At 40.7% G+C, this 19,338-nt stretch overlaps 1 protein-coding gene across 1 annotated transcript in view; it reads right to left on the reverse strand.

Annotated features, from left to right (window-relative positions):
- LOC104081964 (nesprin-2-like) overlaps positions 1-18,659 on the reverse strand; it is a gene marked incomplete at both ends in the record, with an annotated part of 42,317 nt that extends 23,658 nt beyond the window's left edge. Inside the window, 10 exons of the mRNA XM_009584898.1 lie at positions 2,846-2,953; positions 3,599-3,718; positions 5,757-5,951; positions 8,376-8,501; positions 12,385-12,567; positions 14,563-14,685; positions 16,163-16,348; positions 17,316-17,453; positions 17,995-18,177; positions 18,519-18,659. Of these exons, the coding sequence (XP_009583193.1) occupies positions 2,846-2,953; positions 3,599-3,718; positions 5,757-5,951; positions 8,376-8,501; positions 12,385-12,567; positions 14,563-14,685; positions 16,163-16,348; positions 17,316-17,453; positions 17,995-18,177; positions 18,519-18,659 (1,503 nt within the window). The remainder of the gene's footprint in view (positions 1-2,845; positions 2,954-3,598; positions 3,719-5,756; positions 5,952-8,375; positions 8,502-12,384; positions 12,568-14,562; positions 14,686-16,162; positions 16,349-17,315; positions 17,454-17,994; positions 18,178-18,518) is intronic.
- Between the last annotated feature and the right edge of the window lie 679 nt (positions 18,660-19,338).

Raw genomic sequence — 19,338 nt, forward strand, 5'->3', positions numbered from 1 at the left:
AGCCCCCCAGCAGGATGAGAGCCTGCAAGTGCGATGCCTCCTGTAGCTGGAGTAAGAAGGCTTCGTCAATAGGCTCCCCTTGATTGAGCGGCCTGTAGTAGATACCAACTACAAGGTTCCCTTTGTTGCCTCGGTCTCTAATTCTTACTCATAAGCTTTCAACCTGCTCGTGGCTATTCTTCAGAGACAGCTCTTCACAATCTATCCATTTCTTGATGTTGAGCGCAACCCCTTTACCCCTCCTTCCTCGCCTGTCCCTTCTGAGCAGCCTAGCCATTGATAGCTGCGCTCCAGTCCCACCAATTTTCAGTAATGGCAACTAGGTGGTAGCTTTCTAGCAGCGCCGTGGCTTCCAATTTCTCTTGTTTGTTGCCCATGCTGCGTGCATTGGTGTAGAGGCACTCCAGCTGAGCTCTTGGCTGTGTCACCTTCTTAGAGTAACACCCCATACCTTTGAAGTATTTCACCAGTGTTTCCCTGTTGGGTCCTATTACCTCAGGAGCCCCTGGCTCATCTACGTGGAGCACCTCTCAGAGTAACAGCTGAGGGCCCTCACTAGCATCCCGTCCCTCTAACCTTGGTGTGTCGTCCCACAGCTTGTCACGGGCAAGCCTGATATTATCCCCCTCCCCCTTCAAGTCTCGTTTAAAGCTGTCATAGTTTAAAGCTGTCAATGAGCCCCGCTAGCTTGTGAGCAAAGACCTTCTTCACCCTTTGAGAAAGGTGAATCCCATCTGACGCCAGCAGGCCTGGTGCCGTGCAGTCCATCCCATTATCAAAAAACCCAAAATTGTGGTAGTGACACCAGCCACGGAGCCATGTATTCGTAGACTGGGTCCATCTGTTTCTTCCAATGTCGCTGCCCGCAACGGGAAGGATAGAGGAAAAAATTACCTGTGCTCCAGATTCCCTTACCAACCATCCCAAGGCCCTGAAGTCTCCTTTGATTGCCCTTGGACTATATGTTGCGGCTTCATCGCCACCCACATGGAAAAGCAATAATTGGGAATAGTCCGAGGGCTGTATCAGGCTAGGAAGTTTCCTAGTGATGTCCTTAACCTGGGCCCCAGGGAGGCAGCAGATTTCTCTAAGAGGAGGGTCTGTCTGGCATATTGGACCCTTTGTTCCCCTCAAAACAACTGTAAACTGTCTTCTTCCTCATCCAGTAATTCAAATGTTTTTCTGAATCCTAAATTGTGTTTCAGGCTGCTATAACTGAATTTGGAAGCAGGTATGTTTGCATGGGAGGGACAACATGCCAGAGGGAGGAAATGGTATCATTTAGCAATCACTAAGATAATAGGAATTATTTAATTTTAGCATGCAGTTAAGCTCTAAATGGAGAACATAAATATAATCGACTTCATAAATCTCTACACATATGCACATCTCTAGGGAAAACAAATAGATTTACCATTTATGAAAATAAATGTCTTCCTGCCTCCAAATAGTAATTGATCTTGTAAATAATTTAAAAAAAAAAAAAAAAAAATCACTCGTTACAGGGAGTTGTGTAGCATATGGAAATGTCACAGTGTAGCAAAACACTGAAGTGGAAAAGATGTTGCAAGCAAAAAAGCTGTCTGGTATGGTTTGAGAAAGGAGGCCTTCTCTAAAAAACCTGTCTACTTGAGCAGAGAAGGACCCTGGCTCACAGCCTGACAGCACTCTCTCCACAGACCACCGAGCTGCCGTGTCCTGCCCGAGAAACCGCTCCACTGAACTTCTGTATCACTGGGTCTAACAGGCTGTGGGTGCCCCCGAAGGCAAGATGCTGACAAAACACGGTGGCACACAGAAGTGCCAGGTGGGCGTATGTTGTCTTGTAAGGCTCCTGGAAACCCAAAACGTTCAGCTGGAGGTTGAATACAGGTGTCTAACTTCCCATGATCCTCAATGGAGATTCACTCAGTGCAGCCAGGGGTTCAGCTCAGCCTGACACAGAGTAGTAGTGCAAGCTCAGCTGAACTGCTCGCTGTGCTTGGGTACTGCAGTGACTACATCTCCTGCAGCTGCAAAGGGAGCTTAGATATGTCCTGCACATGCAGAGACCAACAGCATCACAGCGTAGCAGAGAGAAAAAACACAGAGAGATCGCACATACAATTACATCATATATAATACACTGACACGAGGCTATTTCTTTAATACCAATACAGAATATATTGTGCTGCTGGCTGGGTTTTAATAGTTTGCTATGTTTTTTTAACTATAAATTAAAGGTTAGGCACGATGGAAGGAGTCAGGGGGAATGGGAGACAAAGTGACCTGGGGGCCTGCTCCTGCCCCAGGCAATGACAGATCCTGTCTTCTTCCATGCTCTAAACCCAGAGAGCTGAGGCTGCTCTGCTACCAGTCTGCTGCTCCTGGCCTTCCTGGAGCATTCATGTCTGTTTCCACATGCTCTTTTGTATACAGCCTATAAGCTGCTGCCCACTCCTCCCTTAGCATACCTTCCACAAAGCAGCAACATATAGGAGTGTCAATCTCCTTAATTTCTCCTTTAACTGCCACTTAAAAATCCCATAGTTGATGTATATTTACATCACTTGAACCCTGCCGTTCATGCCTATATGAATGCCAGCATCTTACTTCCTGAAAATACTCCATTTTGTTCCCTAGTAAACTGGATTTTCAAGGAGCAAATCAAAATGTATTTATTATCACCCAAAGCAGCAATATGAAGAGGCCCACAAAGGGTTGTAAGTATCCTACTATACCATAAATACTGCAACAAACTCCAGTAGCATAACCATAATGAAACAGGGCCTCTGCCCACTAGGTAGGTTATACAACGAGCTCAGAAGGTCACCTTGTTCAGCCTTCTTCAGGCCTTCAAACTCACCATAGCCTGACTGCCATCACCTGTGCCAGGGTCTTCAGTGCTCTGCAAAGTTTGCATAGATATTTCCTCACCATGTTTACTGTGTGATTGCATTATCTCATCAGCATCCTGTAGAGAGAGAGGCAACAGTGGAACTATTTGTATCATTATTGCCTTGTTGTGCTAGAGAAGCCTCAAAGGGTAGCAGCCACTCAACCTATACTGGTCCTGGCCCAAGAGTATTCACAGAGAGAAGTTCTTTCATGCCTGCAACATTGATATACAGAGACTAACAACTGCAGTTACCACAACATTATTGATGAAGAACAGAGCAGAATGCCACCAAAATTGTACCCAACTGGGTGTTTTAGATGCTAATCTTCTCATGTACAAGGAGAACTTCTTCCACAAATCATCCCCCAACAAAATGCACATTTTACAGCCTTCCCAGGAATTAGTGAACAAATTGCTGCTACCAAATGTGCATTTCTATCTTTGGGGTTTTTGTCAGGCTAGAAGAAATTAATATAGATTCACAGAATCATTTAGGTTGGAAAAGACCCTTAAGATAGATTGATATGCGCAACAGGAAAAGAGATTTTAAGCGACAAGATTCAGTGTGATATGGAAGATGGAGGATCTAAACACAGCCATCATGACCTGCATTTCTACAGTTCTCTTGCTTTGCAGACTTCAGCCCTACCTAGGACTTGTGCAGATCCTTTCCACAAAGATGAGTTCCCATCCCTGTGGAGATAAACCTGAGTGCATTACCTGAACAATGCCATCTGACAAGGTACCAGAAGACCAGGAAGTTGCACTGTCTTCCTTGTGCCTTTCATCATCTCTTTCTGAAGGCCAAAAGCTTGCATCTTTCTCTGTGGCTGTACTTCCCTTTGAAAGCAGTTACAGCTCAGCATTAGCTTGTGAACAAGAAGCTCAGATATTCCTTCAGGCAATGTAAATTACTGCAAACCTGTAGTAACACTTTGCTCTATTTCTGCCTTGTTTATCTATTTTGTGTTTCCCGAATCCCACCTCTTCCCTTGCTCTATAGCTCTACTGCAAGATCAATGGCAGCTGGAATGACACTGATAGTTTTCTCTAGAGACCTCAGAGTATCCTAATTTTTTTCACACTATTTAAAAAAATAAAAAACCAACAAGAAACAATCTTTCTCCTGTCCTGCCCCCTAAAAAGTCCTGTATGTAAAGAAAACTGCACCAACGAAGGTGCAGAATCAGAAACCTTGAAACCAAAGTGCTTGGATCAGAGTAGTAAGACACCACCTCTATCCCAGCTGTTTGGATTTCTTCGCACTGTCTAGCCATGGAGTTTCATCCTTGCCTAGCCTAAAGCAATTCTTCCAATACTCTATCACCTCTTTGCCACATTTCCGTTCGATTCTTGTTGCAAGGATGTAGCAAAAAGGCTAATTAATATCCATAGCAAGGACTTCAGAGAAATGGACATACTTTAGAACTGGTTGAGGCCACAGTCCCTCCCAGGAGATGCAGATGACAGTAGCTGGTCACTACCAGCCTAGGCAGTCTGTGAGGTGCTGTGCAACCAGGTAGCTAGGCTACAAGCTCACCAGCACTTCTGCACATTCCTGATTTCATTCGAATACATCTCGTTTAGTCCCTAGGGTGCAGGAAAGTGTGCAGAAACTTTCATGGATTTTTTTTTTCTTTTTTCAAAACCTATTAACTTTATCATGAAACTTTACTCCCACCTTTGCTTGTCTGCAGTTCAGCTGGGCATTCAGACTCCCCAGATTCAGAGCAACCTGTTGAGCAGTGTCTCCCAGTTTCTGCCATTCTCCCAGAAATCTCTTCTATCTTAACTTCATTCCCAATAGTCTGATCATGTCCTTTTTTTCTTAAGCTCAAACATACAAATAATTTTGATTGTTTCTTTTAAGTTTTAGCACTTCAGAGGTTGCCTAATTCTGTCTGAACCCCACTCCCACATATAAACATTGGTATTTAGGCCCATATTTTGCCATTAAAGGGCCTAAAGGGGGAATTACTGTATAAGCAATCCCACCAAAAGTAGGAGCACACATTACAGAATGAGGTGCTGTGCAATATTGGTATTGTAATATTAGGTAGGCTGGCTCAAGTGCAATTTCTTAGTATCCTGGAGTGATAACAGATATTTCATTTTGTTCTGAAGTATTTCGGATCACACATTTTTCATAATTTGTCCTGTACCAAAATCTTGTATCTTACATATACAGCTGTATATATAAGATATATACTGAAGTCACCTTGCTGTGGAAAGAACAGTCTTCTGATTCTTCATCTAAGGAAGGTAGAAGAGACATCATTCCTCTTTTTTTCAACTACAAAAAAACACACGAAGAGACAGTCCAATTATTCATGACAAGAACAGTAAAAGCCTCCTCTTCTTTTCTGCCTGCAAACCAAAAGAAAGTTACCACTTTGGGTCCACTTTTGGAGAAGCACTGAACATCTGCCACCCTACATTAAAGTAATTGAAAGCTGCAGGTACTAAGCACCTCTGAAAATTGGGACTTTTCTCTCTGCTGTAATGTTTCAACATCACAGCTACAATCAGGACAAATTTCATTTTGCTCCATGAAAACAATTTACCAAAAATCCCAGAACAACTGATTATCGACAAAACTACACATGGAGCATTTTGCTGTTGATTGCTTGATGCAAAGTTCATGTTGCATCTGCTCATGCTAAAAAATAACCAGACGCACACCTCTCTCCTGCCTTCTCCAAGACATGCATCATACTCAGTCCATTCGGAAGCACACAAAAAGGGAGGAGAAATAGTATTGATTCACAGCTGCAGGGGTGCTCATCTCTCACATGCCACTCCTCCTGGAGGAAGAAGGGTTATTTACCTTCCCTCTTTGGCTCTCACGGAAGTGATCACAATGTGGTGCACCACTTACCTTCTGACCAGAAACATCAGTCCCAATCAAGTCACTTTGTGCTAATACAGAGGCTGTGGGTTCATCTCCTGATTCAGGCACTTCTTCCTCTAAGCGCTGGTGAAGCTCAGACATTGAATTCTTCATTCCAGTAAGGATATCTTCCTTTCTTTGGCACAGCTTTATGATTTCTTCTTTTACAGCTTCCATTTCTCCCTAAGGAGCAACAACATCTGTAAGCATCCATTTTTCTTATTTAACCAAACAGTAATGTAACAGGTAATACCAGTGATGCATCTTACTGGGACTCGGGCTATTTCCCCTTTTTGCTTTTTCAGGGCATTGGGACAGTTCCCCATTATCAGTGCAGGTGATGTCCAGATATACGCAAAACAGCAGCAACAGATTCAGCTCAGGACAGCACTTGCCATCTGTAATGCAGAGGTTGGTAGTCTGGAAGGAAATGTGAAAGGCTGCATGACTAATTCTAACTAGGTCCTGCATAGCCATGGGAATATGAGTTTCCTTCAGGACAGAGGGAATGCAGCTGGGTTACATTATTCTGTGTGTCAGAGTAGGCGATGTTACTTCCAACTATCTTCTCTGGAAACCTGACACAAAACACTTGGGATAGCCTTGATGAGGGCAAAGACAGCAATAAGTGTAGCTCAGGGCTGAGCCTTCTTTGCTGAAGCTGGCCTAAAAGAAGGAAAAAAATTATTCGGTGGGTTTTAGTGACACAGCTAGGACCAAAATTATCCCATGTCTTTGAATGTGATATTGGGAGCAATGGTTCCCAACAAAGTACAAGGAAAATATTTAACATTCTGCAGGGATTAAACAATAATCCAAGTAACTCTGCACTAACAAAGGGGGAAATAAATCTGCCTTGGTCTCCTCCCTGGCCATGACTATTGCTCTAGCCGGTGTTCTGCCCTTAGAACTTGCTGCTAGGGCCTTTCCTTACCACCCAGCCTCCAGATGAGCAAAGAAAGCACAACAAATAACAGAGTAAGACAGGGCAAGGAATAAAATGCCCTACTCCCTTCATTACTGAAAGTGCTATAGCTCTTTGAAGCATTGATGCTTGCTCAGAAAACTGAAACATGGCTAAATATCCCACTGCACACTGGGCTCAGTCCATCAGAGCAAGCTTTGATGCTAGGCTTGAAATAAGAACAGCATTGATTCCACACCATGCTCTATCACGGTGTGAATAATGCTATGCAAAATAATAATTTGTGATAGATGAAAGCAGTAAGACTGCCAGTTCTGTCTCGACTATAGTTTCTTCTGTTAATAACGCTAGTGTGGCTGCATGTCAGGGAAAGTGGAGGCAGGGACCCCAGCAAATTTTCAAAGGACATGGGAACTCTACTCAGACAAGGATGTTTTTTTCCTTTTGTACACTCTAAAACACAAGGTTGAATCTTCCAAAGGTAGAGGTAAGAAAAAGTCATTGGAATGAATAAACAGCCATCGATGATAATTTGGCATATTTCTATAAATGTCCACTAAGAACAGTATTTCTATTTGTTTCATTGCAGGAGAAGACTTTACAGCATACATTTACCAGCTGCTGTTTTGCAAACTTAACTAGCCAAAAACCTCCTCAGAAACCGAATCTTTATTAACATCACTTCTTCATCTGAAGCCCCTCAATAAGATGGGCAATTCCATTGCCCACTTCTATTCATGAAATGCTACAATTGTGAAACAGGTTTTCTTCTAAAACAAGAGCTATTAAACAGAAAGTCCTACACTCAAAGACAAAACCAACTAAGAATCAGGAAATGAGTCATGCTTAGTACTAGCATCAAGCCTCCAACATCCAACCACCTAAAAGCAGAGCAGCTATGTACTTAGGAGCCTACCGAGTGATTATAGTTATTAGGCAAGTACAATCTATGTGTATTAACTTTATTGTGACTGACTGCAAAAAGCTGAGCATTTCAGAGGCACTTTATAAATAGTTATTACACTTAATTAGTCATTTCCTGCTTTCTGCAGTGTTGTCCTTAAAACACATCTTATTTTTGCATTAAATAATCAATTCATCCATTACAGAAAGCAGCCGACTGCAGGGAGAAAAGCAACACATGTTTATCAGTTGATGAAAACACAGTGTGGCAGTGAGGACGAGGAAAGGAGTCTAAAGAATCTAACCCTAACCAGGATCACCAAAAGTGCCATTGCACGGTCAGTGATCAGAAATAGACTCAATTCTCTCCTTATATCCCAAGCTGCTACCTCAGCAACATTAGCAGGATGCTGAGCACAGGCAAGCTATCAGTGCTGCATACTGTTTCACCAAAACAGCTGTCAGCTGTCATGAAAACAGCACTCTAAATTTTCCTTGCAAGTTGATATAGGTACAAACGACACATCAAAGTCAATAAGGAATATATTATGAAAGATATACCCTACTTGCAAACTAATATTAATTGTAATATCTCTTGGTATATGTCAACTTACGTATGCGTAGTCACCCCATGGCATTCAATTGCCTGCTTGACTGTGGTGGGGAGGGGAAGCATACTGCTACTTCTCAGTGCTCTGCATTGTCATGATTACTGTTAGTCAGGACACTATTAGGACACTGTTAATAACAGACATGAGAGAGAAAACAATGAAACCCACCTCTGGACAATGAGTCTTCTGAGCCAGTGGTTGATCTTCATGGGATATTTCTACCAAGTGGTTCTTTAAGAATTGTTTCAACTTTTCAATTTCTTGCTCACATTCTTCTGTTTTCTTTACAGCTTCCTGAGAAATAGTAATTCTCATAAATCATTTTGAATTAACTAGTACATAAACAAATGCGTCAGTAATGCAACAAACTTATACTGAAGAAGCCTCCTTTGCATCTCTAGTTACACGTAAAAGTTAGCTGTGTTAATTCAGCTAACTTTGCACAACCCTATCCTCATGCATTTTATTATTCACTTGCTAAAGACAAACAAACTGCTCTATCTATAAGCCAAAGTATGGTGGGGTATTCTGCCTAGGAGCACATCTTTGCTTACTTCAGAGTAGAGCTATGAATTTGGATATGAAATGCAAATGGAGCATATTTAATTGCATTCACTACAATTTAGAAAAGGTTGAAAAAAAAAGAGAAATGACAGGGTTTCATATTGAGTTAGAAAGCCTACCTGTTTTTTATTGGTGCTAAGGTCTTTACTGCCAGCTAGTTCTGCACTGACCAAAAATGAACTGTGCTGTACACCAGGCAAACACTGCAGCTCAGAGGATAAGCCAACCACATTATCTAACAATTTGAATACCTCCTATAAAAATGATAAGTATTTCCACTTTGTGTGAGCTTCCTCTTTTTACATGACTTATAGGAAAACATATTATATGTTATAAACAGCCAAATTCACTTTTTCTCATTTGACAGTGACAGCAAAATCTCATCAACCCCCATGCTTTACTGTTCATGCAGAAATCAGCAACCTCCCCATACACTTTGCTCATGTTTGTCAGCCACAGCGTGTCACGATGTCTCAGGTAATTAAGAAATTGTTATATCTACAAATCAGAGTATTTTGTGAAAACATTTAATTTGCAGAACATTTAGTGGCTCTGTGTTTTCCGACTCATGGGCTGAGAACCAAAGAATATCTAAGGACTGTTCCTCAGGTGTCTGCAAAAGGTACTGAAAAAAACGCAGCCTATTGTCAACAGGCTTGAACTTTCTCTGCTGACAGCAGCCCCTGAACAGCCTGACAGGTTGAAAACTCTCTCTGCAAAGCATGCACAGACTCTGCCTTTCAGAGCAAAGAGTCTCTCCTACTATGAACAGTTTCTTTACTCACTTCCTCACAGTAGTACTCCCTCTCAATAAAACACAAACTAATAAGGTTCTGAGTGATTTTTTTTTTTTACTTACAGGTTTTAAATGGAAGAAAAAACTATTTTCCCCACTTAAAAAAAAAAGCAAAATTGGAGACGAAGGTACTTAATTATGGACTATAATCTTAATGTCATAGCTAAAGAATCAGAGGAGGGAAAAAAAGAGTAGGTCTTTTCCTGCTGTTTTAATAAGAAACTAAAAGTTCTTCTAAAGGAGAGATTCTCTTACCCATACCTTCACTTCCACATGAACAGGACTGTTTAGTAATAGGTAAAACATTACCTCAAGTTCCTTGACTAACTAAAGAATATGAATACTCTGTACAGAGACTCCAATGTCTTCTCTCACAGGCCAATATGTGAATATAGCCACTTGCCTGAAGATAACCCGTGTAATTCCCTGCCTTCCACTGAGTGGCAAAAAATCTTATTTTATCCTTTTCCTAATATAACATAAATTATGCCATATATGTGGGACTGAGTCTCTTCCTAGAAGTGTTGCCTCTCTTTTGAGTTATTTCCTGCTTAACATTTGCTCTTTTCATATTGTGGTAATACTAAAAGACCTACCCACGGAAAAGGCCCACCTGCTGTAGTGTATGTGCAGGCAGGCGTTGTATTTGTTAAGGAAGAGCTTACTAAAAATGAGCACGGTAAATCATCAAATATGCAAATACTGCCACTCTCTTGCACAAAAACCCTGTAGAAGCAGCTGCGGCTTCCAGCTCCTCTTCCTGATGACATTATTTAGGTAGTGACAGGTGTGGTAATTGACAGGCCATAATAAAAAACAGGGCAACATTCAACACAGATCTAAGTCACCTAAAATCTTGCCCCAAAGCATTTACACTACCTATTACAGGTTTTGTTTCTGTTATACTTCTTCAGGTGTTACACTGCAACTTAATTATAAAAAAGTTACTAGTGCAATATCCTATTGCACCACCGATAGCAAAATACGGGCTAACGCATCCAAACACTAAAATTTAAAAAATAATCTTCAGGAAAAAAACCCCTATGTATATATTTATACAGGAAGCTTGCCTCCCATTTGCTTTCCTCTCTATCAGGATACTTACTATCTTCCTAGTGCAGCACTCAAAATGCCATCCTTTACTAGCTTTATCCTTTGTTATGTCTTAGCTGGTGATAGACTTGTATCTTGTACTGCTTGCTTTCAACACATTCCACAGGACTGGAAAATCTTTTTTGCACAGTTTGATATCCTAGCTGCCAAGAATTGCAATTTTTCAAATCTGTTTTCTCACAGAGAAATTTCACTCAGCTACAGATTGTTGGATGCCTCTAAGATAAAGGCAGATGCTGAGTAAAAAAGGTTACAGCTGTTTCGAAAGGGAGAAAAATCTAAACCTTGACCTAATGCTCCACATAAACCAGTTAGAAGTCTCATGATAACACTTTATAATTGCAAAGCACCCTGTTTCTGACAGTTTTAAAGTGTTTTGAAAATTCTCGAGCATTTAATCTGGTAAGTCTCTGAAAAAGGTACGTTTTATCACATCCATTTTTCAGACATAAGAAATTGTATGGACTGAAAAAAAAAAAGATCATAGGTTCATACGGATCTCACATAGTCATCGCTTTTTCTGAACTCCAAGCATGCATTAGTCATGTAGCATGTCTGAGTTTTTCTCTTGGTGTGGTGCTGTTAATTTCACAAACTGAAAATCAAAGATGGACATTCATGTTTTAGCTGCCACTTGTGTCTGCCTGGCCTCCGAAATGCCCAGTAAGAAGTTAGATGTTCTAAAGCATCCTGCTTTACTGGAAAACCAAACCAGCAAAGATACTGTATCATTTTTCTAGGTGCTGCTATCATCCCGCTGAGAAATGGATGGGTCACATGAGAATTTTCATACCTCTGTTGATATGGGAACATGCATAACCAAACTCCAGACTGCCTCCAAGTATATCTACCCTGGGCAATGGAGCACGACACAGATATCCCTGAATTAAAACCCTCCTGAGATGTTACAACCACATCGCTCAGTGAAGTGCTGCAGAGATACTATTTCAGGTTTGGAGCCAGCATAGCTGTTTCATAATTCATACCGCCCATGAGTTAACACTCACTGACCGCACCGGCACTGCCTTCTCCTACAGCCGTGTGTCACGCCGATGCTGTTACATCACTTCTGTTTCCAAACCTGGTCTGGCCAACAGCATCTCCAAGCCCCCTGTCAGATGCTCACTTATGCAGACACATCCTTGCATGGGACCTTCTGACGGCAGGAGAGCGCTGCCTCAAAACAATGAATTAACCAAGCGACGGTGGTAGAAAATGGTCACTTTCCTGGCTCACTGATTTGGGAAGATCATCTTTAGTAAAAGACTTTCTGCTATTAATTGTCAGCAATTTCTATCTAATGGCTGTCAACAAAGAATTTCCATGTTCAAGATATGTTTAAGGACTTGAACGTTGCAGATGTGAGCACCTGCATATAACACTGGACATCAATAATCAGTTGTGCAAACCTAGGTCATAAGACACTTGGGCCTTCATTTCTTCTACAATATGCTAAAACATATGGTGTCAGTTGTGACTAATTGGAAAACTGAAATGAATGTCAAGACTATCCAGTGTGCCTTGTTGTAGTATCAAATTATACAAGAAAAAAACAGAACAAAAAAAATCCCCAAACCATTACATAGAAGATAAAATAGGTGAACCATATGCCTGTAAAAACAATATTGTCTAGTGATCAAAATTATTCTAAAATAAAGGTGGTGTAGGTGACAGTAAAAAAAAAAAAAAAAAAAAATCAATTACCTCCAGTAGGTTGTTTTGTTCCTTAGTAATTTTTTCTAATTTCTTCGATTCTCTCAAGAGTTTTCTTGCTCTCTGGAAGACTGAGAAAGGTTGCATTTCCACCCCTGGTAGCCGAAGTGCTTCTTCATAGGACTGTATACGAACAATGGCCTTCTGCATTGGACCAACATGGTCAAGTATAACCTATTAGGATACAGCATAGATGACGGATGATGGATACTGAGTTGGAAAAATGAACACTGAAAATTTATACCACTGTCATGATGTGCAAAAGTTCTCTTTTGTGAGTTTCCCATTTAAGAAGGAAGAATATTTTAATCTTGCAAAAAATTAGTGAAAATCCATGGTGAGGTTGTCTAAAGCAAGAGTAAGATATAACTTACATTTACAATTCTGCTTTTTCTGCATATACATACATAAAGTTCGCACAGTGACAAAAAAAGGGTCACACTCAGATTACTAAGCGTGTCATTTCAAAGTAGTGCATCTTTGGCAGTGAAGACAGTTAAAAAACTGGTGCAAACCCTTTAATGTCACTCTAGACAACTCTGATTTTTCTTTTTTGTGCTGCAAACCAACCATGAAATGTCCTATGTTAAAGCTAGCCATTTTATGATGGTCCTATAAACAGTCTTGTCAACATAGCTGAGATGATGAACCAGGATGGAAGCCAGGAGAAACCTCTGAAGACGGCTTTCCTGTCAAAGACAGCATTTCATATCACAACACGCCAGCGGATGCACAGTTTACAATCAGCTTTATCAGTTTTGGATGAAGAGAAATGTGCAGTTTCATACCACAATCCATGTTTTATGGAAGACTCAGTGATCAACTTAGGAACGACAAAATGGCAATACCAACTCACAGCTTCCTGGTTCTCCTAAAGAAATATGAAATCCTACTGAGACCTCATTCCGCTGGGAACTTCAGAAGAAAAAAAAAAAAAATACAAACCACGTCTGAGCCTTTTAATTACTAATATTTTTGTTAAATTCCCTCTCAAGAAGATTTCATTTTTAAAGGCTCCAATTGGGATAGAGATGCTTATTCTCTCATTCATAAGCACAGCCTGTATCAGGGATTTTTTGTTATTAGCGTACTACCCAGGCTTCAATTTAAAATGAGGAAGTAGGTGAACATTATTTTCCAGAAGAAATATTACTTTAGTTTTTCCATATAATGTAGCCATTACAAAATCATTCTCTGGATAACAAAGCTATGAGAGATATGACGACATTTTTACCGCTCCCCTGAAACTGAACCCATGCTTTTTGCGTTTCAGTCAGTTAACAACGTGGACTGCATGTGGTATAAAAGAAAAGATACCATAATGCTGTGCTTTACTTCACTCAGTAGAGAAAGGAAAACCATCTGGCCAAGTGAAGTCCCTGCATGATGAAATGGTTTTATGGTAAGTCACTCCAGCCCACATTTCCAGAAACATCTGCTAAATTTTGCCTCCATTTTTTGAAAAATAGGGCCTGATTTTCAGATTTCTTACTGTTTGATGCTAAGTAGAGTGATGTGCAGCAAGTGTCTCTGAAAGTCAGGCCATAAACTTTCCAAAAATGGAGACACTCAAATATGGCAGGTATGTCCGACAATGTGTGCTTGTTACATACTCAAGTTCTCTATGGGCATGTTCTCAATAGTGCTTTCATTTCAAATGTTTTCATTCAACCATGACTGTGCTTCTTGAAGGGCTCTCCCAACAGTCTCACCTTAGGGTTTACATTGTGCAGTTGTCTTGGTGCATGCAAACTGGATTCCTTTCAAATGAAACTAAAGTAGAAGATACTCTGCAGAAGAGCCTCTGAAGACACCCAGCCACTAATGGATGTCTGTTCTACAGGATCAGTCCAAAGTAAACCTCCAAGACATATAACACAGATATCAGGTCCTCTGCATCAACTGTTTTGCCCTACCGATATGCTCCTCTTGGATTGCACTACTTGCCACTGTAGGAACATATAGCCGAAATCATGACTGAAATAATACTTTCATTTTTTGACCCGAGAGTCAGAATTTGTGTGATACTAACATTTCAAAGTCATACACTAAAAACTTGTTCATGGTAGTTTGCAGTCACAAAACAGCGTCATGCTTGTGAAAGTATATTTATGCTAACTCATGCATAAATATATAGGGAAAAAAGCCTATACAGGAGTTTTCACGGACCTGTCCATGTTTAAGTTGGTCTTTAGGAGAAAATTCTAACAGATCTTCTGATGACAGGATTGTCTTCATTTTGGCAATGTCCTTCTCAAACACTTTCACATGAGATTCAATGGCATCCAATTCCTAGATTTTGCAAACAAAGAGAATATTTGTAGGTAGTACAAATACCAAAGCCAGCTCACATTTCTGCCTTTCACTTAAATTTAAAAAGAAATACTCAAAAACAAGTGCAGCATATGCAGGATATGTTAGTGGATGCTACCAATCAAAAGGCTAGTTATTATAAATTATGTATCATCATAACTTCTGGAGGAATTAACTATCTAAGGTCACCTGGTCTGTTTTAAACCCTGAGTACAGAATTGAAATATCCTTGAAAAGTCACATTATAAATTACCAGTAGTGACAAGTAGTTTCCAGTATCAGCATAGGAAACTGGTCTAATTACACTGTTGCAGCTTCCTATATGAGTCATCTTTTGTCAGATAGAAAAAGGATTCACATGCAGTAAGCTGCTTGTGAACTCTCACGGAGACAGAGTCACAGAATAAATTAGGTTGGAAGGGACCTTGGGAGGTCTCTGGTGCCCATCAGAGTAGGTCGTTTGGGGCCTGATCCTGTTGACATTTGGGTATCTCCTGGGATGGGAATTTTACCCCCACCTTGGGCCTCTGATCTAGTGTTTGACCCATGTCACTGCAAAAAAAAATCCTTCCTAATACATAGATGGAATTTCCTTTGTTGTAATTTAGGTCTGTTACTGCTCATCTTTTCTCTGCACACCCCAAGAAGAGTCTGGCTCTATCTTGTCTATAGTTTCCCATTATGTAGCAGTAATACCTGCCCCCCCACCCCAAGATGTCTCTTCTCCAGGCTGAACTGACCCAGATTTCCCAGCCTTTCCTCCTACATCCTGTGCTACAGTCCCCCGACCACCTTGATGGCCTTCCTGGACTCGCTCCAGGTATGTCTATGTCTTTGTTACACTGGGAAACCGAAAACTGAGCACAGCACCCACATGTGATCTCACAGGTGCCAAAAAGAAAGATATTGCTCCCTTGGGCCTCATGGCTACACTCTTGCTCAGGCAGCCCAGGATGCTGTTGGCCTTCTTGTTGCAAGGCCATGCTGCTGTGTCATGATCAACTTGTTGTCCACCAGGACCACCTGTCCTTTTGGCAAAGCTGCTTTTCAGCTGGTTGGCTGCCAGCCTTTATTGGTATTTGGACACGTTCCCTCCTGGGTGCAGGACTTTGCATTTGTCTCTGTTGAACTTCAAGAGGTTTCTATCAGCCCATCTCTCCAGCCTGTCCAGGTGCCTCTGAACAGGAGCCCTACCCTCCAGCAAGATAAGCTCTTTTAATTTGCCAGTCAACAAGCACTGCATTTCTGCTCCTAAACAAGGAGTTTCAGCAATACTCCCGAACTTTACAGCTTAATTAGATACCAAACACCTTCTGATGGTTTGTTTCCAAACAACTAATTTCCTCACTTCGCACACTTACTAAAACCAGCTGTTTTTATGCAAGCAATATAAGTTGTATTTCATAACATATGACGAAGCTCTGATAAAAGGCACTTACAGATCACCCAAACTTACATCAGCCACATGCTGGATCTGTGGAAGAATCTCTGCTATCTCATGCTGTAAAGTTGCTACTTGATCACTTATTTCATTCAGCTGTTGCATTACACTATCTGTTTCAAAGACTGGTGTTAGCTCCTCCAGCTCCAAGTAAACACTGTGTAGAAGATTTTGCTTTTGCTCTGAGTCTTCCAAAGCCATCTGGAGACAAAATAAGAGCTTAGTTTGATCCATCAATGAACATGAAAGTTTCACAGAGGTTAGGACCAGAAGGAATCAGTTTTAATTTACTGTACGTCATTGATCATTGCATATATTCCCAAAAGCTTAGTTCAGACTAAAACACTTCACTCCTAAGGGAACTGAACTGCTGCATCCTGCAGGCAGAAAACTCAGAGACTGATGCCACGATTTTAAGGGAATCAATTAGATAAAGTCTACGTGAGCATGACAAAAGGCATGAAGAGGAAGATTTCAAACTCAGAGAGAGGTCCCACCCCCAAAATGAAAAGTATGAAATCCTGGAGAAGATTCTTCTCCAGCTCCTGTGCCATGGTCAGGCTGACTCCAAGTACATGAACAAGACATGTCAGCCAGACACCTGAAAAGGGGTTTCTGCACACCAGCCTGCTCCGGTTGTGCATAATGGGAAGATTCTTCCCATCTCTTGCAGCTAACTGGATGAGCTTTTGGATTAATTACAGTGAATGTCTTCATGAAGAACAGTGAGGGTTGCAAGAAATGCATGTGATCCACTGAAGGAAAGGACTGAATGCATGTCTCAACTCTAATACAAGCCTTGGGTGCATTTCCAAATCCACTAGCTTCCCAGCCCAGAACACATAAAACACTCCAAACCACAAATGCAGAGACAATAAGCTTTTGTCACAGAAACGTTCATAGATTTTGGAAATCACAGGGTAACAGAAGACAATCACATATTTTTGGAAGATAGATGTACTACAGTTCAGCACTTTCACAAGATAGATATGTCCAACACCGAAAAATATCCATCTATATTTCATGAGTGTCAGCTATAACTATTTTTCACTTAAAGGATTTATTGAAAACGGTAAATTATTTATGTCAGTAAGACCTAAGAATGCAAAATTGTGTCTGTACAGAGCAACCAGTTCTAACAAGACCATATATCTGCATTAACACTTACCTGAAGGTCATCACTATGTTTGCGTAAGCTTTTTGCAGAGTCATTTTGAGCATCTGCTCTTAGCAAGCAGTTGGTGTTTTCTATCCAAACCTTCACATTCTTCAAGAGTTCATCATATTCTTCCATCTTGTTGGCAGTCTAGGAAATTACAGGATTTTACAAAAAGGCACAAATGCATTTCTATTCACTGTATAGGATAAACACATCTATGGACAAAATTAAAAGAAAACGGGATGCATTTTCATCATCGTCAGTTAAATTAGTATGGTGAAATAAAGATCGTAATTTTTTTGAAACAGTTTCATGATTTCAGGCTATCTCCTCTAATCAAAGGTAATTTTGGTGCTTACAATTTCATGGGGGCATTGTTGCGATTTATACGTCAATGTTATTTTAATAGATAGCCCATTAGCAGAGTCATAGAGAATCACCTCATCACCCAGCCAGGGGCATGAATTTCCCATGCTAACCCCCGTCAACTGTGGTGCAGTGCCAGTCCTTTGGAGTAGCATCTGGAGGTTTGCCACTCCAGAAACTCTTAGCTACAACAAGCCAATGCACCTCCAGCAGGCTTTTGACTCTTTACTCACGTGACAGCCTTTGATGATGTTTTATGCAAAGCCTTTATTTGTTTTTTATAAGATGTGATTTTTTTTCAAACTTTTACATTTGCATCTACCTTGTTTAAAATGGCAGTTCTGCGCTCAGCAAGTTGCGAGACCTGTTGGTACTGCTGAAGGGGGGTCACTAAGATATCCATCAACTCCTGTGCGTGGCAGGAATCCTGCTCTACTATATCATGCACTTCTGCATCCAGTTCATTGAGTTTGTAATGCCACAGGTCCAACATATCCCAGATTTGCTGCATGTGGAGAAAGGGGAAATGAAATATATGGTCAGGCTCAAAGATAACAGCAGAGTTATTTGTTCTGCATGTGGGGCATGTGGAAATGCAAAGATTTCAGAACTGGTACGACAGGAACAGAACACTCTGCATCTACCTGTGTAATTCATAGTTGAAAAAACCACGTATTTTCCTGTGAGAAAGAATTGGTAAATATTCACCAGCTAAATGCTTGCTTGTACTTCTCCTTTTACAGACATAAAATGAACGGAGGGCCACTTTACGCTCCTGCTAAACCAGGCTCTGTAGAAACAATCAAAAATCTTTTAGCATTCACAAAATTTTTTTGGCAAGATTACCTTCTGAAATTCTTTGGCTTTTGCAACGTTTTCACTCTTCTGTTGTAACATCTTTTCAATAGCTTGAAGGCCATTGTTAATAGTTTCTGCTTTTCTTTTCAGCACATACTGAGGAGAGCTCTGCAAGATTTCGAAGCTAACCTGTCAGAGTAAACAGAAAACAATAGGGCAGATTACAAAGATCTGCTTGTTTCTGTGCATCACCTCACCAAAAATATTCGAATTCTTTTTACATTTCTCTTGAGGAGTCACTTAAAAACACAGGAATGGAATTAAATTTGCAGGGAGAAGTGTTAATGTGAGCAGGTTCAACGTCTACATTTTATTCAATAATTTCCTCTCACTTAAAAATGACTGGTCAAGAAAGGCAATTCTTGAAGAAACAAACAATAAGACACTGCAACTCCCTGGGTGCTTCGCTTCAGCTGCCCCTGTTCTAATCTGTAACAGAGGCTAATCGTGCTGCATTGTGGAAAGGGTCACATTTAGATTCGTGCTGTAAGAAACCTAGAACGACACCTCTATGACTCAGCTGACAGCTATTACTTCCATGTAACAAATAAGGGAATACGGAAGTGCATCAACGTATAGTGAATTTCTAAATATAAATTTAGAGATTTATTACTAAAATAAAAGGCTCTGAGCCCCATAAAGTATGTGGAATTTAATTTTACTCTGCAGAACTCCACAGAAATGAAAAATTGGTACACTGGAGAGCCCGATTTTCTATGTAAAGAGAAAAACTCTCAAGTAAGCTGAAGTTGAATAATTGTCTGAGCACAGAACTGAGCAACACAGTAAGGTACCAGGTTACTATGGA

This window comes from Fulmarus glacialis, unplaced genomic scaffold (genome assembly GCF_000690835.1).
Source record: "Fulmarus glacialis isolate BGI_N327 unplaced genomic scaffold, ASM69083v1 scaffold4599, whole genome shotgun sequence".
Taxonomy (NCBI): domain Eukaryota; kingdom Metazoa; phylum Chordata; class Aves; order Procellariiformes; family Procellariidae; genus Fulmarus; species Fulmarus glacialis.